General features: G+C 43.7%; 1 protein-coding gene across 6 annotated transcripts in view; it reads left to right on the top strand.

The window, feature by feature from the left end:
• Positions 1-5,143: 5,143 nt before the first annotated feature.
• Positions 5,144-23,732, top strand: part of TRNT1 (tRNA nucleotidyl transferase 1) — a 21,055-nt gene continuing 2,466 nt past the window's right edge. The window contains exons 1-6 of one of the 6 annotated variants that reach the window (XM_070455638.1): positions 5,211-5,644; positions 6,031-6,133; positions 6,319-6,466; positions 11,897-12,090; positions 18,197-18,335; positions 23,093-23,219. In XM_070455638.1, coding sequence (XP_070311739.1) covers positions 6,319-6,466; positions 11,897-12,090; positions 18,197-18,335; positions 23,093-23,219 — 608 coding nt within the window. In that variant the 5' untranslated portion in view covers positions 5,211-5,644; positions 6,031-6,133. The other 5 variants (XM_020873254.2, XM_020873250.2, XM_020873252.2 and 2 more) reach the window with 5 other exon arrangements.

Below are 23,732 nucleotides of genomic sequence, written 5' to 3'. Positions count from 1 at the left end.
GACACATGTAGTGTATGTTGGTCAGTGCCAATCTCCCCCCAGCTTGTCACCCCCACCTCGTGTCTGCAGGTCCATTCTTTAAGTCCGTGTATCTATTCCTGCCTTAGAAATAGGTTCATCTATACTGTTGTTCTGCTTCCACGTGTATGCATTAATGTCCAGTATTTGTTTTTCTCCTTCTGACTTGACTTCAGTCTGTGTGGCAGACTCTACGTCCACCCGTGTTCCTACAAACGACCCTGTTCCGTTCCTTCTAGTGGCCGAGCTATATTCCATTGTGTGTATGTAGTACATCTTCTTTACCCATTCATCTGCTGTTAGACATTTAGGTTGTTTCCACGTCCTGGCTTTTGTGAATAGTGCTGCAGTGAACATCGGGGTACCTGTGTCCTGGATATATGTGCAGTAGTGGGATTGCTGGGTCATACGGCTTAATTTTTTAAGGAGCCTTTATACTGTTCTCCACAGAGGCTGTATCAATTTACAGTTCCACCAACAGTGCAAGAGGGTTCCTCCATACCCTCTCCAGCATTTATCATTTATAGATTTTTTGAAATTACTATCCTTTAAAAATATTGATTTGTACTTTGGTTATGCTGCATCCTCTTTGCTTTCAGCAGGCTTTCTCTAGTTGTGGCAGTGTGGGCCACTCTTGCATTGTGCATGCTTCTTCTTGTGGTGGCTTCTCTTGATGCAGAGCATGGGGTCAAGGCACTTGGGCTTCAGTAGTTGTGACTCACAGGCACTAGAGCTCAGGCTCAGTAGTTCTGGGAATAGGCTTAGTTGCTCCAAGGCACGTGGAATCTTCCCAGAACAAGGATTGAACCCACGTCCCGTGCATTGTGAGTTGGAGTATTAACCACTGTACTACCAAGAAGTCCTGATTATAGATTTTTTACTGATGGCCATTCTGATTTGTGTGAGGTTATACCTCATTGTAGTTTTGATTTGCATTTCTCTAATGATGTTGAGCATCTTTACATGTACCTTTTGGCCATCTGTACATCTTTGGAGAGGTGTCTACTTAGGTGTCCCAACCATTTTTTGATTGGGTTGTTTGTTTTTTTAATACTGAGCTGCATGAGCTGTTTATATACTTTGAAGATTATTCCTTTGTCTGTTGCTTTGTTTGCAAATATTTTTTCCCATTCTGAGGGTTGTCATCTTATTTACGATTTCCTTTGCTTCAACTTTTAGGTTTAGTTAGGTCCCATTTTTATTTTCAGCACTCTAGTTGGTGGGTCAAAAAAGATGCTGTGATTAAGATCAAAGTGTGTTTTCTCTAAGTTTTATAGTGTTTTACATTTATGTCTTTAATCCATTTTGAATTTATTTTTGTGAGTTTTGCCACCAGAACACACTGGTCATAGCAAACACCCTCTTCCAACAACACAAGAGGCAACTCTGCACATGGACATCACCAGATAGTCAATACCAAAATCAGATTTATTATATTCTTTGCAGCCAAAGTTGGAGAAGTTCTATATAGTCAGCAAAAACAAGACCTGGAGCTGACTGTGGCTCAGATCATGAACTCCTTACTAAAAGATTCAGGCTTAAATTGAAAAAAGTAGGGAAAACCACTAGAGCATTCAGGTATGATCTACATCAAATCTCTTATGATTATTCATCAGAAGTAAAGTTCAATGCTGTAAAGAACAATATTGCATAGGAACCTGAAATGTTAGGTCCATGAAGCAAGGTAAATTGGACATTGTCAAATAGGAGATGGCAAGAGTGAACATCGACGTTTTAGGAATCAGTGAACTATAATGGACTGGAATGGGCAAATTTAATTCAGATGACCACTATATCTACTACTGTGAGCAAGAATCCCTTAGAAGAAATGGAGTAGCCCTCATAGTCAACAGAAGTAATGCAGTACTTGGGTACAATCTCAAAAACGACAAACTGATCTCCTTTCGTTTCCAAGGCAAACCATCCAGTATCACAGTAATCCAAGTCTATGACCCAGCCACTAATGCTGAAGAAGCTGAAGTTGAATGGTTCTATGAAGACCTACAAGACCTTCTAGAACTAACACCAGAAAAGATGGCCTTTTCATCATAAGGGACTGGAATGCAAAAGTAGGAAGTCAAGAGATACCTGGAGTAACTGGCAAGTTTGGGCTTGGAGCACAAGATGAAGCAGGGAAAAGGCTAACAGAATTTTGCCAAAAGAGTGCACTGGTCATAGGAAACACCCTCTTCAAACAACACAACAGATGACTCTACACATGGACATCACCAGATGGTCAACACAAAAATCAGATTGATTATATTCTTTACAGCCAATGATAGAGAAGCTCTATACAGTCAGCAAAATAAGACTGGGAGCTGACTGTGGCTCAGATCATGAACTCCTTATTGCAAAATTCAGACTTAAATTCAAGAAGGTAGGGAAAACCACTAGATCATTCAGGTATGACCTAAATCAAATCCCTTATGATTATACAGTAAAAGTGACAAAAAGATTCAGGGGATTAGATCTGATAGAGTGCCTGAAGATCTATGGACAGAGGTTCCTGACATTGTGTAGGATGCAGTGATCAAAACCATTCCCAAGAAAAAAGAAATGCAAAAAGGCAAAATGGTTGAGGCGGCCTTACAGATAGCTGAGAAAAGAAGAGAAACAAAAGGTAAAGGAGAAAAGGAAGGATCCATTTATCTGAATGTAGAGTTCTAAAGAATAACAAGGAGAGAGAAAGCCTTTCTAAGTGATCAATACAAAGAATTAGAGGAAAATAAGAGAACGAGAAAGACTGGATATCAAGATTGCTTGGAGAAATATCAAGATTGCTTGGAGAAATATCAAGCTCAGATATGAAAATGATAACAAACTATTGGCAGAAAGCAAAGAGGAACTAAAGAGTCTCTTGATGAGAGTGAATGAGGGGAGTGAAAAAGCTGCTTAAAACGCAGCCTTCAAAAAACGAAGATTACAGCATCCAGTCCCATCACTTCATGGGAAATACATGGGGGGAAAGTGGAAACAGAGACCTTTTATTTTCTTGGGCTCCAAAATCACTGCAGACAGTGAGTGCAGCCTTGAAATATAAAGACGCTTACTCCTTGGAAGGAAAGCTCTGACAAACTTAGCGTATTATAAAGCAGAGACATCACTTTGCCAACAAAGGTCCCTGTAGTCAAAGCTGTGGTTTTTCCAGTAGTCATGTACAGATGTGAGAGCTGGACTGTAAAGAAGGCTGAGAGTCAAAGAATTGATGCTTTTGAATTGTGTGCTGGGGAAGACTCTTGAGAATCCCTTGAATATCAGGGATATCAAACCAGTCAATCCTAAAGGAAATCAACCCTGAATATTCATTGGAAGGACTGGTACTGGAGCTGAAGCTTCAATATTTTGGCCACCTGTTGTGAAGAGCCGACTCATTGGAAAAGGCCCTGATACTGGAAAAGATTGAAGGCAGGAGAAGCAGGGAGCAACAGGATGAGATGGTTCGATTGCATCACTAACTCAATGGACATGAGTTTGAGCAAACTCTGGGTGATAGTGAAGGACAGGGAAACCTGGTGTGCTGCAGTTTATGGGATCATGAAGAGTTGGATACAGCTAAGCGACTGAACAACAGCATAGTGTTAGATATTGTTCTTATTTCATTCTTTTACATGTCACTCTCCAGCTTTTTCAGCACCTCTTAGTGAAGTCTTTCTTGTCTCTATTGCATACCCTTGCCTCCTTTGTCATACATAAATGGCCCATAGATGGGTGGGTTTATCTGTGGGCTTTCTATCCTGTGCCAGTGGTCTATATTTCTGGTATATTTCTGGCTTTACGGTAGTACCATACTTTCTTGATTACTGTGGCTTTGTAGTGTATTTTGAAGTTGGGAGCCTGATTCCTCCTGCTCTGTTTTTCTTTCTCAAGATTGTACTGGCTGTTTAGGATTCACATGTTCTCCTGAAGAGCTTCTCTGGTCCTTTAGTCTACAATGAAGAATGTTAACACCTTTAATTTGTTGGGGGTTTTATTTCTGTAAAAGAGCTCAAAGATACTGTTACTTGTATCTCTTGAGTTGGAACCAAGACCCTGTTGGAAGGCTACATTACTCTGTCTTGTCTGCTCCTCACTTGGCTCTGTATCCCCTCCCTTACCTGACTAACAACTGTTTGAAAGGTTTCTGTGCCCAGGAGCCCCAGAGGGTGCAGCTCTGTTTCACTTATTCTGCAACTATAGGGAGCATACAGTTTTTCTTTATCAGCCTGTAATATGATAAGTAACACGGTTTTTTAAATGTTGAATCCACCTTGCATTCCTGAATAAACCCAACAGTATCCAACTTGATGGATTCAATTTGCTAATGCTACAGTAGAGATATTTGTTTTTGTGTTCATATGAATGTTAATCTATAAATTCATTTTGGGTAGTATCTATTTGAAGTTTGTTATCAGTGTATGCTGGCCTCAAATGAAAGGAAGACCATTCCGTCTTCTAGTTGCTGAGCAAAAACTGTGCAAATTTGGTGTCATTTCTTCCTTAAGTGGTTGATAAATTTGACCACTGAAACCATGTGTGTCTGGAATTACCTTTGTAAGAAGTTTGTTGAACTAAACTCCATTTCTCTAATAGCAAAGGGCTATTCAGATGTTTAAGTGTCATCCTAGGTCAATTTTGGTAAGTTGTATTTTTCAAAGGATTTGTCTGTTTCATCTACAATATCAAATTGGTTGCCACACCAATTAGGGTGTGGAATAGTAACGTGAGTCAAGTGCCAACCAGGGAGCAGGCAAGAATAACAAACAGTTACTGAGCACTTTCTCTTTACTAGGGGATAATATGACATTTAAGCCTGGCAATTCCCTGAGATAGGTTCTATTGATAGTCTCATTTTACAAAGGAAGTTGGTGTCGCTTGTCCAGTCACACAAGGTATGCAGTACAGATGGGTATCTAACAACCCGAGGGCCAGAGAAATGTGCGGCGAGGTATAGTTAAAATAAATGTATAGTCCCTGGTCCCTCGGATCCCCCCAGGAGCAAAACCTGGCTGTGCAGGACTGGGAAGAACTGAGGAACCTTGCTGAAGCAAGTGGCTGCCCGCAGGAAAGTGGGAGAGACAGGGAGAGCCTGGTAAGGTACCGCCCACTCCTTTCTGCGCCTCCCATTTGCTGTTGGCTGGCGCGCCTTGGTGACGTCACGGCGCCTGCCGCCGGGAAGTGTACGCGGCGGCGACGGAGCCGTGGAGACGGTGAGGAGGCGTGCGGGGGACGTGCGGGTCCGCGCTGCTTGGGGGCGAGCAACAGCAATGGCCGGACCCTGGGGCTGTCCCACTTGCTTGGTCTTGGGGAAGGCAGGTGCCGGGGTGGTGAGAGGCCTCTTCCGCCCTCGGGAATAGAGCCCACTGTTGAGGTCGTGGGATCGCGTTTCTGCTATATCTCACTGACCGCGGGCTGATTCATCGGGCTTCCCCTGGGCACTTTCCCTTCCTTGCGGCCGGACCTCTGGTCTCCCTTTTAGGTCCAGCACCTGTTGTGGGGGACAGGACACGCCGTTTCAGGTCCTGGGTTCTCACTGAGTTTTCTGTGTTGAAGCGTGGAAGGAAGTGCAGTGTTTTTCCTCACCAGTTCTTTGGATAAGGAGAACTCGCCCCCTGGTGGGAAACGCCGCCCTTTGAAACCTGCTTTCCAAGTAAAGGAATGGTTCTTCTCTGGGGGTTTCTGTCGATTTCTGTTTTCGTTCTGTTGCTGCCTCCCAGAGGCCCACCCTGCATGGAAGACGGAGCGTTATGATAATGGATGACAGATGGCAGAGTGTGAATGGGTGGGATTCAGGAGAGTTGATGGGATAGGCGGATGGTGAATGAGGAAGAAGCGGGCAGCAAGGACAGATGATAGGAAAATATCTTATTTTACAGTGCATAGGACATATCCCGGGGTCATGAGTCCCAGGTGTGTATGAGCAAGTATGCTGATGTACACACGACTGTGACATGTTCTGGAGGAGAGCAAGTGTCCCTGCAAGTGTTTGACTTACATTTTGTGAAACCACTGTTCATGGCAGCCTTGTACCTTCAGGCTTTAACTGAGACTGGTCTCCCAGGAGAGCATCCCAACAGTAGAATGCGGTATTGACATAGTAGCAAGTGCTTCAGGAGGACAAAACCGGGTAACTGCAGGGGTAGGATCCAGTTGTAATTCTCCCTCACGTTCAGTGTTTTCCGTTTTTCACATGATCGGGAGACGACTCTGTCTCTGTGGATAGATAAAATCACCGCGCATCCCCTCATTGTCCTGCGTTTGTAAGTTTCATCGTGGTGTGTGCATGCTTATCTTGTAGATGCGAGGTGGTGACTTTCTCCCCAGATGCTGAGGTGCCTGGATCCCTGGCGCAGGCACTTACTGAGCTGCAGCTGGAGTAGACTGTGCCTTCTGAAGCACTCTATGTTTACAATGAAGTTGCAGTCTCCAGAATTCCAGTCACTTTTCACAGAAGGATTGAAGAGTCTGACAGGTGAGAAGTCGGATGCCTCTTCTTGCTTTGGAAGCTTGTATAAATGGAGAGGCAGAGACGTAACGGTTTTAAGCCAGCATTCATAGTTTTTGTGTGATTGTTGAGCTAATGAAAGCAGGGTTTACTATGAATAATCCAAAACTATAGCCAAGTCATGAGAAGAGGCAAATAATGATTGCAGTAAAAAGCATGGCTTTTTTGTGTTACCCCCACGTACTTTATTATATGCATCACAGAATTGGGCCTACTGACTTAAAGATTGGATACTTTTTCTCTTGTTGTATGGTTGAGGAAGCAGAGGCTTAGGAATGTGAAATTCCTTGGCACCATTTTTATAATTAATAACTGGAGAGCTTGGATTTGAACTTTTGCAGTCTGATTTGAGAACCCAGCTTGTCACCACTAAGCTATATTTCTGGCTTATATCAGTGCTTTCTGAGAGAACCAGAGGCAGGAGTAAGTGGGAGTCATCTCCATTTGTCCAGATGAGACAGACTTATCTGGAAGGGACCCAGGGAAATGGCTTTCGCTCAGTGCCTGGCCACAGGAGCTTCATGTTGCTTGTGGCTGTTCTCCACTTGGTATCAGCTGTTGTTGTTGAAGTGCACACAGTTGGATTGCAGAGTTTATGGTCCCGCCCGTTAGTCCTGGCTTTAGAAACACAGTGTTACTGCTCAGTGGCTCGGTTGTGTCCAGCTATCTGGGACCCTATGAACTGCAGCACACCAGACTTCCCTGTCCTTCATTATCTCCTGGAGTCTGCCCAGACTCATGTCCATTGAGTTGATGATGCCGTCCACCATCTCATCCTCTGTCGTCCCCTTCTCCTGCCCACAGTCTTTCCCAGCATCAGGGTCTTTTCCAGTGAGTCGATTCTTCACATCAGGTGACCAAACTATTGTAGCTTCAGTTTCAGCATCAGTCCTTCCAGTGAATATTCAGGGATGATTTCCTTTAGCATTGACTGAGTCCAAGGGACTCTCAAGAGTCTTTTCCAACACTACAGCTCAAAAGCATCAGTTCTTAGGCACTCTGCCTTCTTTATGGCCCAACTCTCACATCTGTACATGACTACTGGAAAAGCTGTAGCTTTGACTAGATGGACCTTTGTCAGCAAAGTGATGTCTCTGCTTTTTAATACACTGTTTAGATTTGTCATAGCTTTTCTTCCAGAGAGCAAGCGTCTTAATTTCATGGCTAGAGTCACCATCCACAGTGATTTTGAAAGTATATTAAGGTGTATATATGTAGAAACGTGACCTTACATGTTGGTTTGTCCTTTAGATTCACCTGGGGAGCTTTTATAGCCTACAAATGCTAGGGTCCCACTCCTGCCCTACTGACTGGAATTTCTGAGGAGTATGGGCATTTATAAATTTTTATAAAAACTACTGCCTTAATTCTGATGCCCAGAAGGTGAAGGGGCTGTTGCTTTAAAATGACTGTCCTTTTAGTAGCTAATTTTTTGTTTTAGTATGTATCTGGCTGCCTCAGTCTCTGTGGCATGCGAGATCTTCCCTGCAGCACACAGACGGCCTAGTTTTGGCGCACAGGCTCAGTAGGTATGGAGCACGGACGGGCTTGGTTGCTCTGTGACGTGTGGGATCTTAGTTTTTCACCCAGGGTTTGTACCCATGTCTGCTGCACTGCAAAGTGGATTCTTAACCACTTGCCCACCGGGGACGTCCCTGTATTAGCTTATTGGCAAAGCTACTTTCCTGTTCTTGAAATAAGATGATTTTTAGGTATATTGAGTTTTATAGTTTCATAGACCATAGTTTCATTTGGTCTTAAAGTGGGGGGCCTAAAGTAGGTACTTCACTCTGATTTCTAATTAGAGTTAAAAAGATAAACGGGTGAAATTAATTTTGATAACTCTCTAGCACATCTCATGTAACTCAGCACAGCTAAGATGCCATCATTTTAAAGTCATATTTGTGTACAGATTACGAGTGACACGTTTCCCACTCTTGCTTATAAATCTTTGAAATCTGGGGTTTAGTACAGACCACCTTAATTCAGACTTGCCACATTTCACGTGTCAGGAGCCACATGTGGCTACTGTCTGTGCAGCTCATGTCTGCAGGTTCCGACTTACAGTTGAATTTGAGCTTGTTCTTTCTTCATATGTCTCTCCCAGCTCCCACTCTTCCCATCTTCGTTGTAAGAGGTTTCTTGGAAGATAGGTGCCAAATGACTGGATGTAGAAAATGTATTTATTTTGGCTGTGCTGGGTCTTCATTGCTGTGCCGTTTTTTTTCCCCCCCTTTAGTTGCGGCGAGTGGGGGCTTCTCGTTGCAGGTGCTTCTCTTGTGGCAGGGCATGGGCTATGTGGCACGAAGCCTTCACCACTTGTGGCGTGTGAGCTCAGTAATCGATGGTTCCCGGGCTCCAGAGCATAGGCTCCGTAGTTGAGGCACACGGGCTTAGTTGCTCCATAGCATGTGGGGTCTCCCTGGACCAGGGCTTGCACCCACGTCTCCTGCATTGGCAGGTGCAGTCTTTACTACTGAGCTCTCAAGGAAGCCACTTCTGTGTTTTTCTTTTGGAAAGATCATAGATATTGATTACTGTAGGTCCTTCACCAGTTTTTAACAGTTGCATTTGGCTTACTAAGCCTGACTTGGAAGAGCTGAATGTTCTTCACCTTGAGAGGTGAAGTCCTAAGGAAGTGAGAACTGAAGAGTAGGGCAGAGAGAGGCAGTGCTGGGCCCACGGCCTTGTCCTTGAAAGACCAACCCAGGCTTTCTAGGTTATAGTGGAAGTGGCAAGGATGTAATCTTTCAGTGCAGTGCCCAACAGTTAGAAAATCAAATGATCACTTCTATATGATCTGTTAGTTTCCAAAGACTTGAATGGCTTGCTAAAACACAGTGTTCTGTGCAAAAACAACGCACAGAAGCAGCAAAGGGGGCACAAGGTGGCCGTTGTCTGGTGCAGCTGTGCCCGGTGTCAGTCATGAGCGCTGTTTTGCCGGATGTAAAACTAGTTTCCAGTGTGCACGAGTTCGGGAGGTTTAGGATAGTGTATGATGTGCGTGTGGAATTTTATGTCCGTCTGTCTCATGTAATTTGTTTTCCTTTTGCTGAAGGACAGCCATATAACGCTGCTGCTGCTGCTGTTTAGTTGCTAGGCCATGGCTGACTCTTCGTGCCCCCATGGACTGTGTAGCCCATCAGGCTTCTCTGTTGATTTCCAGCCAAAAATGCTAAAGTGGGTTGCCATTTCCTCCTCCGAGGCATCTTCCCGACCCAGGGATCAAACCCACGTCTCCTGCTTTGGCAGGCCAATTCTTTACCACTGAGCAGCCTGGGAATGCCCTCCTTCATTCTATACAAGGGTATAGAATGAGGCTAAAGTTGCAAATGTAATAATTTTTGTGTAAGTTAAATGGTTATTGTTGTACAGTCGCTCAGTCCTGTCTGACTCTTTGCGACCCCATGGACTGCAGCACACCAGGCCTCCCTGTCCTTCACCATCTCCTAGAGTTTGCTCTAGTTAATGTTCATCAGTCGGTGATGCCATCCAACCATTTCATCCTCTGTCGCCTCCTTCTCCTCCTGCCCTCAGTCTTTCCCAGGTTCAGGGTCTTCAGTGAGTTGGATCTTTGCATCACGTGGCCAAAGTATTGGAGCTTCAGCTTCAGCATCGGTCCTTCCAGTGAATGTCTCCTTGCTGTCCAAGGGGCTCTCAGGAGTTTTCTCCAGCACCAGAGTTTGTGTGACCTGTTCGTGGGTCATAAAATCAACTTAGTGGTCACGACCAGTGTTAAAAAATAGAGGAAATGAGATAAAGAATAGAACAGGTTAGATTGCATGGTATATATAGTAAGGGTGAGTACTATTTCATAAAACTCTTGTTTACCCTTCCTGTCTGAGTCTCATGCAAACTGTGCACTAACATAATTTTAACGTTTTATTTTAAGGAACCGTGGACCCTATATTAAGGAGTCACCGGGACTTGACTGGAAATGTGGGGTTAGAGTATGAGCACTGCCTCTGGGAGGGTTTCCCGAGAGTGGTTTCCGTGTGCAGGAGGTTTGAGTCAAGCAGAGACGTAGAGGGAGCAACCGTGGTTGTTTTTCAGCAGATGGTTCTAGGGCGTCTGCAGAGGTGTGGAGCTGGAGGTTTGGGAAGAACGGGTGGAGGAGGAGGATGGTGGAGCTCGGAGGTTGGCAGGGGGCTGCAGGGTGGCGTCTTGAGTTGTGATTGGGGTGAGCTCTGAGGCACCCTCCTGCCAATGGACACCCCTCAGCAAGTCCAGGCAGAGTGCGGGTTGCTGACCGAGGAGAACCTCGAGGCCTCTGAGAAAAACCATTGTAGAAACAACTTTTTGTAGCATTTGGGCTTGTATCACATGATTTGGGGGCTTTGCTGTATGGATTAGGGTGTCAGGAAGCAGGGGTTAGTCTGATGGTCTTAATAATCCTTACCTGGAAGGTAGGAACACAGCTTGAGGATAAAACTGGAACCTAAGGTACAGTCACGTGTATTAACTGTGAGTGGGTGCTGTCCGGACAGTGTGTGTGCCCCGTCTTTATTCACACATGCACGCTGCTCACAGAGAGGCCTTGTCTAGCCTGGATGTTCTCTGACATGGTAATGCTGACAGGAGGATACCCAGGCCTCACATGCGAGTCCAGCGCTTAGCAGCAGCTCGGCTTGAGTGGGGAGTCAGGCCGGGCCCTGGTTCATCCTCACTGGATTCCATGTGGGCCCCTCAGTCACGTGGGTGGTTATGGTGGACTCAGCCTTGGCCTCCGCCTGTAGAGGAGTCGGCTCTGGGTCTCCTGGACTCAGTCCTCATGGTAGTTGGTGTATGTGGCTTCTCTGGAGCAGAGCTATGAGCTGGTTTTATATGTGGGTTATTTCTGCAAGGATTCTTAGCTGCAGTGTTCACCACACGTGGTGTGATAGATGGCATTTGATGGCTTCCTGCATCAGCATGCTGTTGCTTCAACAGAGAATAGATGTGCAGGAACACTTCACCTTTCTAGAGTATTCACTGTCCTTTTTGGTAGTGATTCAGATTTACATTGATGACCTTGAGGCATTTAGATATTCTGATTTAACCTAAGGAAAATTCTGCCAGTTCCCTGCTTCTCATGATGTTGAAGGAGTTCCACTGTAGGCAGGCCCCTTCACTGCTGTGGGCCTTGTTCTCCCAATTTTTTTTTTAAAATTTACTTATTTTTAATTGGAGGATTATCAGTTTACAATGTTGTATTGGTTTCTGCCATACCACAATGTGAATCAGCCAAGAGTATACCACAGCTCCCACCTCCCACCACAACCCACCCCTGTTCTCCCAGTTTTATGTAAAAAGGCTGAGTTCAGTTATCTCTGCTGTGCCAAATAGATGGAAGAACTTGTGCTTCTGTGATTCTTGAAAGAAACCCACTGAAATAAAAAGCATTCCTTTTTGTCTCAGAATTATTTGTCAAGGAAAACCATGAGTTGCGAATCGCGGGAGGAGCTGTGAGGGATCTGCTGAGTGGGGTGAAGCCGCAGGATGTGGACTTTGCCACCACGGCCACCCCAGCTCAGATGAAGGAGCTGTTCCAGTCGGTCGGCATCCGCATGATCAACAACAAAGGAGAAAAGCATGGGACCATCACTGCCAGGGTGAGTGAAGAGTCTGATAGGAGTGGTGTTGCCTTTTCTGAAAACTTAAAAAATTTTATAGATGATTTTTAGTGTTTAAAAACCTAATAGCAGAGAAACCTCATTTAAAAAAGAGTCTTCTCTGCCTCCTGTGAAATCCTGCGCCCTCCTTTGTTGCAGCGCCTTTCAGTTAATATTTATAGTCCATGCCTCCCTCCATGTTTCTAAAACAGACCTTTCTAATGCTTCAGTGTTTCATTTTCGTTTTACATTTCCAGTCTTAAGATGTTGTATTGACTTCCTACAAGGAAGACGACTTAGCCTTCTCAGTACATCTATGCCATAATTGTGGGCTGAATGCATCCCTCCCTGCTATTTACAGCTAGATGGTGTAATGTGCTTTGACTCCATTCCCTGCGTTTCATGCTTGGGGTTTTCCCTGCAGTTAGAAGTGTGTCTCTCTGACACGGCTCTTGGCGCCGCTCATTCACTCCGTGCCCCGCCTGTGTGCTTCCTCCGGGGGCATCACCACAGCGGGTTTCAGTTCCTCCTTCTGGAGCCAGCTCAACCGCTGCTGTCTGCCCCCTCCCACCCGTGCTCACCCTGGGATGTCCGTGCCTCAGATCCCAGGAGTTCCGTGCCCCTTCCCTTACAGACCTCCTGGCTCCTGATCCCATGTGCTGTTCTGTCTTGGTTTATGCCCTCATGTTAGTAGCCTGAGAGAGCTTGGCATGAGTGAAAAGGCTGTTACTTTGCCTCCATTCACGCTGATCAGATAGTTTGGTTGGCTGTGGAATTCAAGGCTGGGACTCATTCTCAGGCAGAACTGTAAAGGCTTTGTCCTCTACCTCCCAGAGTTGCCCCTGAGGCTCCTGAGCCTGTTCAGATTTCTCCCTTGTTTGAGAACTGATTCCCCCTTCCCTGTTTTGAAAGCCTTTCTGATCACTGTCTCTCTGGTGTGTTTAATTTGAAGAGGATGTACCTTGGCTTGGATTGGGCACTGCCTTGGCGTAGGGCGCTGAGCAGGCCTTCTTGTGTTCATTCCTCTTCTGACTCCATCCCCTTTGGCAGAGGTCTTCTCTTGTGGAAACCTCTGTGAATGCTGGATGTTGGGCCACTAGGACTGAGCCCCTAGTTTTATCTTTTGTCTCTTATATTTTCATTTAATTTCTGTGAGATTGCCTTAACTTGATCATCCAGTTTTTCTGTTGGGCAACTTTGCTGTCTTTTTTACATTTTCAAGAGGTCTTTTTTTAGAATATTTTTGAAAGCTTCCTGTTCTTGTTTCAGATGCAGGATCATCTGATATTTCCCTGAGAGTATCAGTTCTAGGTACTCTGTTGTTCAGTCACTATGTTGTGTCTGACTCTTTGCGACTCTGTGAACTGTAGCACGCCAGACTTCCCTGTCCTTCACCATCTCCTGGAGTTTGCCCAAGTCCAGATCCATTGCATCAGTGATGCCATCCAAGCATCTCATCTTCTCTTGCCCTCTTTTCCTTCTGCCTTCTATCTTTCCCAGCATCAGAGTCTTCTCCAGTGAGTCAGCTGTTTGCATCAGGTGGCCAAAGTATCAGAGCTTCAGCATCAGTCCTTCTGATAAGCATTCAGGGTTGATTTCCTTTAGGGTTGACTGGTTTGATCTCCTTGCTGTCTAAGGAACTCTCAACAGTCTTCTCCAGCACCACACTTCAAAAGCATCAGTTCTTCATCACTCTCCCTTCTTTATTGTCTAGCTTTCACAGCTGTACATGACTACTAGAAAGACCACAGCCTTGACTATATGGACCTCTGTCACCAAAGTAATGTCTTTGCTTTTTAACACAGTGTCTAGGTTTGTCACAGCTTTCTTGCCAAGAGGCAATCGTCTTCTAATTTCATGGCTTCAGTCACCATCTGCAGTAATTTTAGAACCCAAGAATAAGAAATCTGTCACTACTTCCATCTTTTCCCTGTGTTTGCCATGAAGTAGTGAGGCAAGATACTATGATTTTAGTTTTTTAAATATTCGGTTTTAACCAGCCTTTTCACTCTCCTTCTTCACTCTCATCAAGAGATTGTTCAGTTCATCTTTGCTTTTGTCATTAGAGTGGTGTAATTTGCATATCTGAGGTTGTTGATATTTCTCATGGCAGTCTTGATTCCAGCTTGTAATTCATCCAGCTCAGCATTTTTCATGATGTGCTCTGTGTAAAAGTTAAATCAACAAGGGGACAATAAACAGCCTTGTCATATTGTTGGCTCAATCCTGAACCAGTTGGTTGTTGCATACAAGGTTCTAACTGTTACTTCTTGATCTGCATACAGATTTCTGAGGAGGCAGGTAAGGTGGTCTGGTATTCCTATCTCTTTTAAGAGTTTTCCGCAGTTTGTTACAATCCACACAGTCAAAGACTTTAGCATAGTCAGTGAAACAGAGGTAGATGTTTTTCTGAAATTCCTTTGCTTTCTTTATGGTCCAACAGATGTTGACAATTTGATCTCTGGTTCCTCTGCCTTTTCTAAACCCAGCTTGAATATCTGGAAGTTCTTGTTCATGTACCGTTGTAGCCTAACTGGGAGGATTTTGAGCATCACATGACTAGCAGGGGAGATGAGTACAATTGTCCAGTAGTTTGAACGTTCTTTAGTACTGTCCTTCTTGGGAATTGGGATGAGGCTTGACCTTTTCCAGTTCTGTGACCACTGCTGGGCTTTCCAAATTTGCTGACATACAGAGTGAATCACTTTGATAACATCATCTTTTAGGATTTTAAATAGCTCTGTTGGAATTCCATCACCTCCACTAGCTTTATTGACAATAGTGCTTCCAAAGGCCCACTTGATTTCACACTCCAGAATGTCTGGCTCTGAGTGACTGACCACACCATCATAGTAATCCGGTTCATTGAGATCTATTTTGTACAGTTCTGTGTATTCTTTCCATCTCTTCTTGATCTCTTCTTGTTAGCTTCTGTCCTTTTTAACAGCCATCTTTGGATGAAATGTTCTTTGACATTTCCAGTTTTCTTGAAGAGGTCTCTAGTCTTACCCTTTCTGTTGTTTTCCTCTGTTTCTTTTCATTGTTCATGGAAGAAGTCCTTCTTGCCTCTCCTTGGTATTCTCTGGAACTCTGCGTTTAGTTGGCTGTACCTTTCCCTTTCTCCCTTGCTCTTTACTTCTCTTCTCTCTCCAGCTCTTTGTGAAGCCTCTCAGACAACCACTTTGCCTTCTTGCTTTTCTTTCTCTTTGGGATGGTTTTGTTTGCTGCTCCCTGTGCAGTGTTATGGACCTCTGTCCGTAGTTCTTCAAGCATTCTGTTTACCAGATCTAATCCCTTCAAACTATTTGTCACCTCAACTGTATCTTCATAGGGGATTTGATTTAAGTTGTACCTGGCTGGCCTAGTGGTTTTCCCTGCTTTCTTTACTTTAAGCCTGAATTTTTCTATGAGAAGCTGATGATCTCAGCCACAGTCAGCTCCAGGTCTTGTTTTTGCTGACTGTATGTAGTGTCTCCATCTTCAGCTACAAAGAATGTAATCAATCTGATTTTGGTTTTGACCATGTGGTAATGTCCATGTGTAAAGTTGTCTCTTGTGTTGTTGAAAAAGGGTGTTTACTATGACCAGTGCATAGTACTAGAATTCTGCATGGCAGAATTCAGTTAGCTTTTGCCCTGTTTCATTTTGTACTCCAAGGCCAGACTTGCCTGTTACTCCAGGTATCTCTTGACTTCCTACTTTTGCATTCCAGTCCCCAGTAATGAATAGGACATCTTTTTTTTTTGGTGTTAGTTTTAGGAGGTCTTGTAGGTCTTCATAGAATTGATCAGCTTTAGAACTTCAGCATTACTGGTTGGGCATACTTGGATTACTTTGATGTTGAATGGTTTGCCTTGGAAACCAACTGAGATCATTCTTTTGTTTTTGAGGTTGCACCCAAGTACTGCATTTCAGACTCTTGCTCTGAGGGCTACTCCATTTCTTCTGTTGGATTCTTGCCCACAGTGGTAGATATAATGGTCATCTGAATTAAATTCACCCATCCCAGTCCATTTTAGTTCACTGATTTCTAAAATGTCGATGTTTACTCTTGCCATCTCCTGCTTGACCACATCCAGTTTACCTTGATTCATGGACCTGACATCTCAGGTTCCTATGCAGTACTGTTCTTTATAGCGTGGGATTTTACTTTCATCACCAGACACATCCACAACTGATGTTCTTTCCACTTTGGCCCAGCTGCGTCATTCTTTCTGGAGCTGCTGATAGTTGTCCTCTGCCCTTCCCCAGTGGCATATTGGAAACCTTCTGACCTGGGGGTTCATCTTTCGTTGCCTTTTCATACAGTTCGTGGGGTTCTCAGGCAAGTATACTGGAGTGGCTTGCCATTCCCTCCTCCAGTGGCTCACGTTTTGTCAGGACTCTCCACTGTGACCCGTCTGTCTTGGGTAGCTCTGCCCGGTGTGGCTCATGGCTTCACTGAGTTATCCAAGCCCCTTTGCCCCAACAGGACTGTGACCCAGGAAGGGGCTGGGTACTTTGATGGTGTCTGTTTCCTTTGAGCTTGTTCTGTCTTTGCTGTTGGCATTCCTTCAGTGTGGAGACTTTTCAGTGTCTCTTTGTTGGAGCAATGGAGTGCTTGCAGAATGCCCGAGGCAATTTACTGTAATCTCGTGTGGAAAGCGTCAGCCTTGTTAGTGATGGGACACTGCTGTTAGTGTCAGGAGGGCTTTTCATCCGGGGACACCAGAGAAATCCTCTAGCATTACCCAAGTTGGAATGAGGCTGCTGATTAACATTTAGAAAACTGACTGCAGAAAGGGATAGAGGTCATGTTGGGTTTTCTTCACAATCTTTTTTTCATTTTCATTTCCCATGATCTTGTATATGGTGCCTCAAATTGTGATTATATTGCAGTCATTCTTTCTAGTTAATCTCTGGTTCTCTGCTTGGGCAAGGGAGGCACACTGCGGGGCTCATTGTTTTCTATAGATTGCAAATGTCTTAATATTTACACTGTTTTCCTTGAGTTAACTTGTGCCTCAAATTCCTACTTCTGGAATTCCCCAGTGAGAACCAGTTTGTAGAAAACAATACATGAGATTGAGAGGAATTCCAGAACAGACTTTGTGTGTTAGTCGCTCAGTCATGTCCGACCCTTTGCAACCCATGGACTGTAGCCCGCCAGGCTCCCCTGTCCATGGGATTTTCCAGGCAAGATTATGGAGTGGGTTGCCATTTCCTTCTCCAGAGGATCTTCCCAACCCAAGGATTGAACCCACGTCTCCCATGTCGCCTGTATTGCAGGCAGATTCTTTACCCACTGAGCCATCAGGGAAGCCAGAACAGACTTGACTGATCGCTAATGGCTTTCAGTTCCTGATGAAAAGATCCCGAACTCCTGCTTGGCACGTAAAGCCTTCTGCTGTCTGCCTCTAAGTGTGGATGCCCTGTTCATGCTGTGAACTTGTCCTTACACATACCCCTCTTCCTCTCACTGTGCCTCTGCTCATCTTTTCTCTTCATTTGAGCTGTTCTTCTTCCCTCATCTGCATGTCCAGATCTCACTTACTTTTTAAGGCTAAGCGCACACATCACTGTAATGAAGCAACTCTGCTTCTCCCAGCAGAGGGTCACCTCGCTTCCCAGGATGTACAGGGCACTTTAACTTATTGAAGATAACCAGCAAAGGAGCTGCAGGATGTGTTGCCTGTATTTCTTCCTCTGTCTGTCCTTTGCTCAGTGGTTCATATTCTATAAATTGATATTCAGTTCTTTGAAAATTGGAGCTATTAAAAAAATATTTCAAAGAATAGTCTGGTTTTGTATTGAAGAACCAGAATATTTTAAGGGATCTTACTTTCTGCCACGTAATTTGTCAAGCTTGCCATTTTTTCTATGCAAACTTATCTTTTTTAAGTAAGATGGGTTTATTATTTCTTATTTGATGGGTTTATTGTTTCTTATTGTTTTATTATTTCTTAAAAATGTTCTTTGGATGTACCTTTGAATACTGTGGGCGTCATTGTATTTCAAGGTATATGTGTACTAGTTGACTTAAAAAGGAAAGAAGATATACTTGTCAGGACTTGTGTCTTTTCAGTGATACTGAAAACTAATTTTTGAAAAACATATTTACTTCCAGCTTCATGAAGAAAATTTTGAAATCACTACACTGAGGATTGATGTAGCCACTGATGGAAGACACGCCGAGGTCGAATTCACGACCGACTGGCAGAAGGATGCCGAGCGCAGGGATCTCACCATAAATTCCATGTTTTTAGGTAATGCCTGGGGGTCAGGTTTTAATTCATTCAGTCCGAATGCTTTCTTTTCTTGTGAAACCTGTCTTCTGGCAGTGTTCTCCCACTTGAGGGCTTGTGTTAGTTTCTATGATGAGACAGGCTGTTGGTTAAAGCTGACGGTGGAGCCAAGATCCTGGGTTCCTCTGCCTCGGTCGTTCTCGCTGTAGCGCGAGGCGGTTGATACCAGCTTCTTTGCAGGGCTGTCTTGAGGATGAGAGGAGTCGGTCGTGGCGAGCCCCTGGTGTGAGTGCACGCTCAGTCAGTGGTTCCTTAGGAATCGCATCGAAAGGTGTTAGGCTTCAGGGGAGAACCGTGTGCACACACACGCGTGTCGCCCCTTTCTGTCTTGGGCGCACACCTCCCACCCCCCTGCTGGCGTCCGTGGCGGACGTGGCCGGTGCTGCCCCTCCTCTTTGCTCCGAGGCCGAGCAGTGCCTCCGTCCCCGTGGCACCGCGTCTTACGGACCGCCAGCTCTGCTCTGGCACGCGAGGAAACCTGTTGATCATCTCAGCGTGACGTTTTGCTCATGAAAGAAAGCAGTGAGGATCATAATGGGAGTCAGCGTGGATTAGGTTAGCGTTTTGGAGTGCAATTGAAGCATTGTTTTTTGTCCTTTAAATTTTAGGCAAGTTCTTCAGGGTTAAGTCTTTGGATTAGAAAAGAGATGGGCATCCACTCTTAGTAAGCTGGTCTGTGGCACAGTAATAGTGAAAGGCTGAAGCAGTGGTACCCACTTGGTGGGATGGAGAAGGGGCTAGAGGCGCAAGGGGGCTCACTTCGCTAATTACAGGAATGCCCAGTAACATGTCTAGGGTGCCTCCCTGGCTTGAGGTGCATCAGTGCTCATTTAATGCCCAGGAAAACTCCATAAAGTAGGTGTTAAACTCATTCAACAGATGTGGAAAGAGACTCAGAGACATTAAATAATTGAGCCCAAGTCGCGGAGAGCTTTGACTGGAGCCCGGATTTCCAGAGTCTGGGTGGTTTATTACCAAAGGGAGCCTCGTTGGGGGCATGCTTTCTCCCCATTATGGGGTCGAACTCCAGGTGTTAATTTCTTCTTTTACCATTCTTACTTAGCGTTAAACTGCTCTAACTAGTGTAGTGTGTGAAAACCTTATAACTAATGTCTCATAACCAGACATAACTAAAAGAGAAACTAATATTCTTTTTCAAGATACTGTTTTATAAAAATAAGAGCTGTTCTTATCAGGGCAACTGTTTGCTGACATTTTCTGAGCCCTTATAAAATGTGCCAGTCATTGTTCCCAGCCCATCACAGAAATTGAATCTTCCCACCAACCCTATGAGGCATATCTTGGTATGTAACTAAGGAAAATTTGCTCAAAGTCCTGCAACCAGTAAACTGCTTAATTAGGATTCCAACTTAACAGTTTATTGACCAGAGACATATTAATACATCTTTTGTTACCTGAATGTTATTGACTAGAGTGTTTCAATATATATAGTTACCTTCTGCTTAAGTTTCCTGTCAATAATGTGTTAAGCAGCCTGGTTCCAGAGGTTACATCCTTAACCATTGTATTATGCTCAGCTCCTCAGCTTGATTTCTCATTTCTACTCATCATTTTTTAACAGGCTATTCAGAGCAAAACAAAATGCACACAGATAATACTGAACAATCTTTACCTTCAGTCCCTTTCCCCATCCAGACTTTTTTCAAACCTTATCAGACAAAGCATTCCTAGTTCTAGGGGTCATGGTCACTTCTTTCTCAAACTCTTACTTCCCCTTTTGTAACATTGTATTTTTTCCCTGCAAATTTTGATCTTCCCTTTACTCAAGAAGATCTGGTTTCCACAGTCCCCAGGGAGTTGAGTCTATTCAGTAAGAGAAGTAACAGGAGATAGGTATACTGCATATATGTTGTAATGTGAAGTTTTTTGTTTGTTTTCATTTCCTGTTGTATCTTTCTGAATCTGGAGCCTTATAAATTGGCTCTAAGTGTCAAAATGCCAAGAAGGGTTTGGCAGGAGTTAAGCCCAAGCTTAGAGTGTGGCTGCATTTGCCATAATCATGATAAGTGGTTACTTTCTTCCTTTCCCGCCTTCCTGTGAGGCCGCCTGCTGAGGTCTGTCTCAGGCTCCTGGCGCTCCCCATTTAGCTGGTTGAATGGCACCTGTGTCTTTGCTCCAAGTGTTTCTGTTTTTCCATCTTAGTTCCCAGAGCGACCACCTGTCTCAGTTTGCCTGGACTGAGGTATCCCCAAGACAGGAGATTTTTAAATCAGGGAAGTCCTGGGACAGCTGGGAGAACTTGGTCACTTTACACATACCTGAGGTTTTATGTGCCTTACATTAAAATTATTAAGTTGTTTTGTTCAACAAGAGAGGATATTGTGGTAGAAATATGTTTACAACATATTGAACAGATGTTAGGTTCACATGGTTCAAAACTCACCAAGTTCAGAAGGCTGCACAGGGGAGTGTCCTGGTCAGATCTCACCATCCCCCAGCTAGCATGTAATTGGACTTAGGTCCTTGCTGAGCTGATGGAGGTCTGAAAAACGATCATCTCGTAAATGTGCACTTCTTACAACTAAAGTTGAAAATCTTCATTTTTAAAGCTTTTTATATTTCACATATATGTTTTAGATCATTTCTTTCCTCTCTTTAAAAAACTTTTATTATAGTTGGCTTACAGTGTTGTTAGTTCCTACTGTTCAGCAAAGTGAATCAGCGGTACCTTTTTTGAATTTCATTCCCATTTAGATCACACAGAGCACTGAGTACCATTCCCCAGGCTGCACAGTCTGTCATGAGTTAGCTGTTTTCACGTAGTATCCAGTAGTGTTTATATGTGCGTTCCACCCCCTCCTCCCTGCCTTGGTGTCCGTGTGTTTTCTTCTCTACCTCTGGGTCTCTGCTTTGCAGGTAAGATCATCTGTATTATTTTTCTAGACTCCACATGTGTTAATAACAGGATGCTTTTCTTCCTTCACTCTGTATACAGTTCCTAGGTCCGTCTGCGTCTCTCTCAATGACCCAGTTTTGTTTTTATGGCTGAGTAATGTTCTGTTAGGGCTTCCCTGGCGGCTCAGACAGTGAAGCTTCTGCCTGCAGTGCAGGAGACCCGGCTTCGATCCCTGGGTCGGGAAGATCCCCTGAAGAAGGAAATGGCACCCCACTCCAGTACTCTTGCCTAGAAAATTCCATGGATGGAGGAGCCTGGTGGGCTACAGCTCATGGGGTCGCAGAGTCGGACACAGCTGAGCGACTTCACTCTAATGTTCCACTGTGTACATGTACCACATCATCTGCGCCCGCTCCTCTGCTGATGGACATTTAGGTCGCTCCCATGTCTGTTAGGAATAGGGCCAGAACACGGGTGCATGTGTCCTTATGCGTTATGGTTTTTCCCGGGTATATGCCCAGGAGTGGGATTGCTGGGTCATGCGTGGTAGTTCTGTATTTAGTTTTTAAGGAACCTCCATACTGTTCCCCACAGTGGCTGCACCAATTTAACATTTCCCCTAACTCAACTTTTCTATATATGGTCTTTCTTATTTAGGAGGTTTTTGTAGATAATAAAGCCATTTCTCTCTGTGATACTGACTTTAAATGTTTTCCCAGTATGTTACCTTATGCTTTGTATTGTGGCATTTACTTGCTATCCAGGAATGAATATCTAATGTTTCAGGTAGTTGGATTTACTAATAATTTCTTTGAAGGCTCTGGTGTTGTGTTTTGGTTTCTTTTGGTAATTGTATTTTGAAAGGTCTTCCCTACGTTAGGATTATAAATTTTTTCCCTATGGTTTATTACAGTTTTTACTACATTTTCCCACATAGTTTGTCTATCATTTCTTCTTTCCAGATTATTTTGGCTGTTTTTATTTTCCATTATTAACTTGAAAATCAGCTTGTTTTATTGTTTCTACCCATTTCATACTAGCATACATCTTGTTTATTTAGTGTGTTGTCTTTTAATTGCTATTGTAAATGCAGCCTTTTATTCCACTATATGTACATTTGGTACTGGATACAGATGAATGTTACTCATATCAGTACTTCAACTGTGTAGCTCTTTCCCTAATTTTTTACTGTTTGTGATAGTTTTTAGTAGATTTTCTTAAGTTTTCCAGTTTTTTCTCTTTTTAATTGAGGTAATAAAATACAGCCTTACATTAGATTCAGTGTACAGTACTGTTTGATATTTGTATATATCAAGAAATGATCGCCACAGTAAGTCTAGTTAACATCTGACACCGTAACATCTCACAGAATTTTATTCCCCTTGTGATGAGGACTTTTAAGATCAACTATTTTATCAACTTCCGAATGTGTAATACAGTATTGTTAACTATAGTGGGCTAGTCTCTGGGGTTGCAGAGTTGGACACAACTGAGTACATACACCCACGCTGTTAACTAGTTGCCATAGTATACGCTACCCCCTCAGGACTTATTTTATAGCTAGGAGTACCTTTTGACCCTGTTCACTCATTGTGCGCACCCCACCCCTGGCCTTAGCCTCTGACAACCCCCAATCTATTCTCTGTCAGCTTGTTATTTTTAAGATTATATGTAAGAATGAGACCCTATAGTATTTATCTTCCTGTCTGGCTTCTTAGCATCATGTCCTCAAGATCCATCATGTTGTTGCAAATGGCAAGATTTTTTTTTTTTTAATGGCTGAGTAATAATTATATATGCACCAGTGTTTTCCAGTTCTTATTTGCTAATAGTGATTTTTCTTCCCTCTTTTAATGACTAGGTTTTGATGGTACTTTATTTGACTATTTTAATGGTTATGAAGATTTAAAAAATAAGAAAGTTAGATTTGTTGGACAAGCTAAACAGAGGATACAAGAAGATTATCTTCGGATTTTAAGGTATTTCAGGTAAGGATTTTTATAAATCATAATAACACATCTTTGAATATCATTATTACCAAAGTGCAGTTCTTTCTCCTCTTGTGAAATGCACAGCAGGTTCGTGTACACAATGGTGACATCTCACATCTGTCTCCAAGAGACATGGTCCTGTGACTTTGAGACACCTCATCTTTGCATTCTCCAAATCATTTATTCACTCCTTTCTGTGGTGATCTTTTATATAATTCAATTTTAAGTCTTTTCATTTCCTGCACCAATCATTCATTACACAGGTATTTGAGTGCTTATCACTGTCCTAGGTGCTTTGAACCTGGAGTAATGAGTGGCAGTGCGCCCTCATGTGGCTTATAGTTCTAGGTGGTAATGGGAGATGTGTTAGATGAATCTGGAAGGTATGGAATGCACCTGGATGGTTTTGTGGGTAGCAGTCTTCAACACTGAACTATAACACTTAAACTATTGGAACTGGCTACTTTGTATCTATTAATAGTTAAATTTTTTCCAGCTTGGGATCATGCT

Source organism: Odocoileus virginianus, chromosome 26 (assembly GCF_023699985.2).
Source record: "Odocoileus virginianus isolate 20LAN1187 ecotype Illinois chromosome 26, Ovbor_1.2, whole genome shotgun sequence".
Lineage (NCBI taxonomy): Eukaryota > Metazoa > Chordata > Mammalia > Artiodactyla > Cervidae > Odocoileus > Odocoileus virginianus.
The sequence above is the reverse complement of the archived record's forward strand: the minus strand, read 5'-3'. Positions and strand labels throughout refer to the sequence as shown.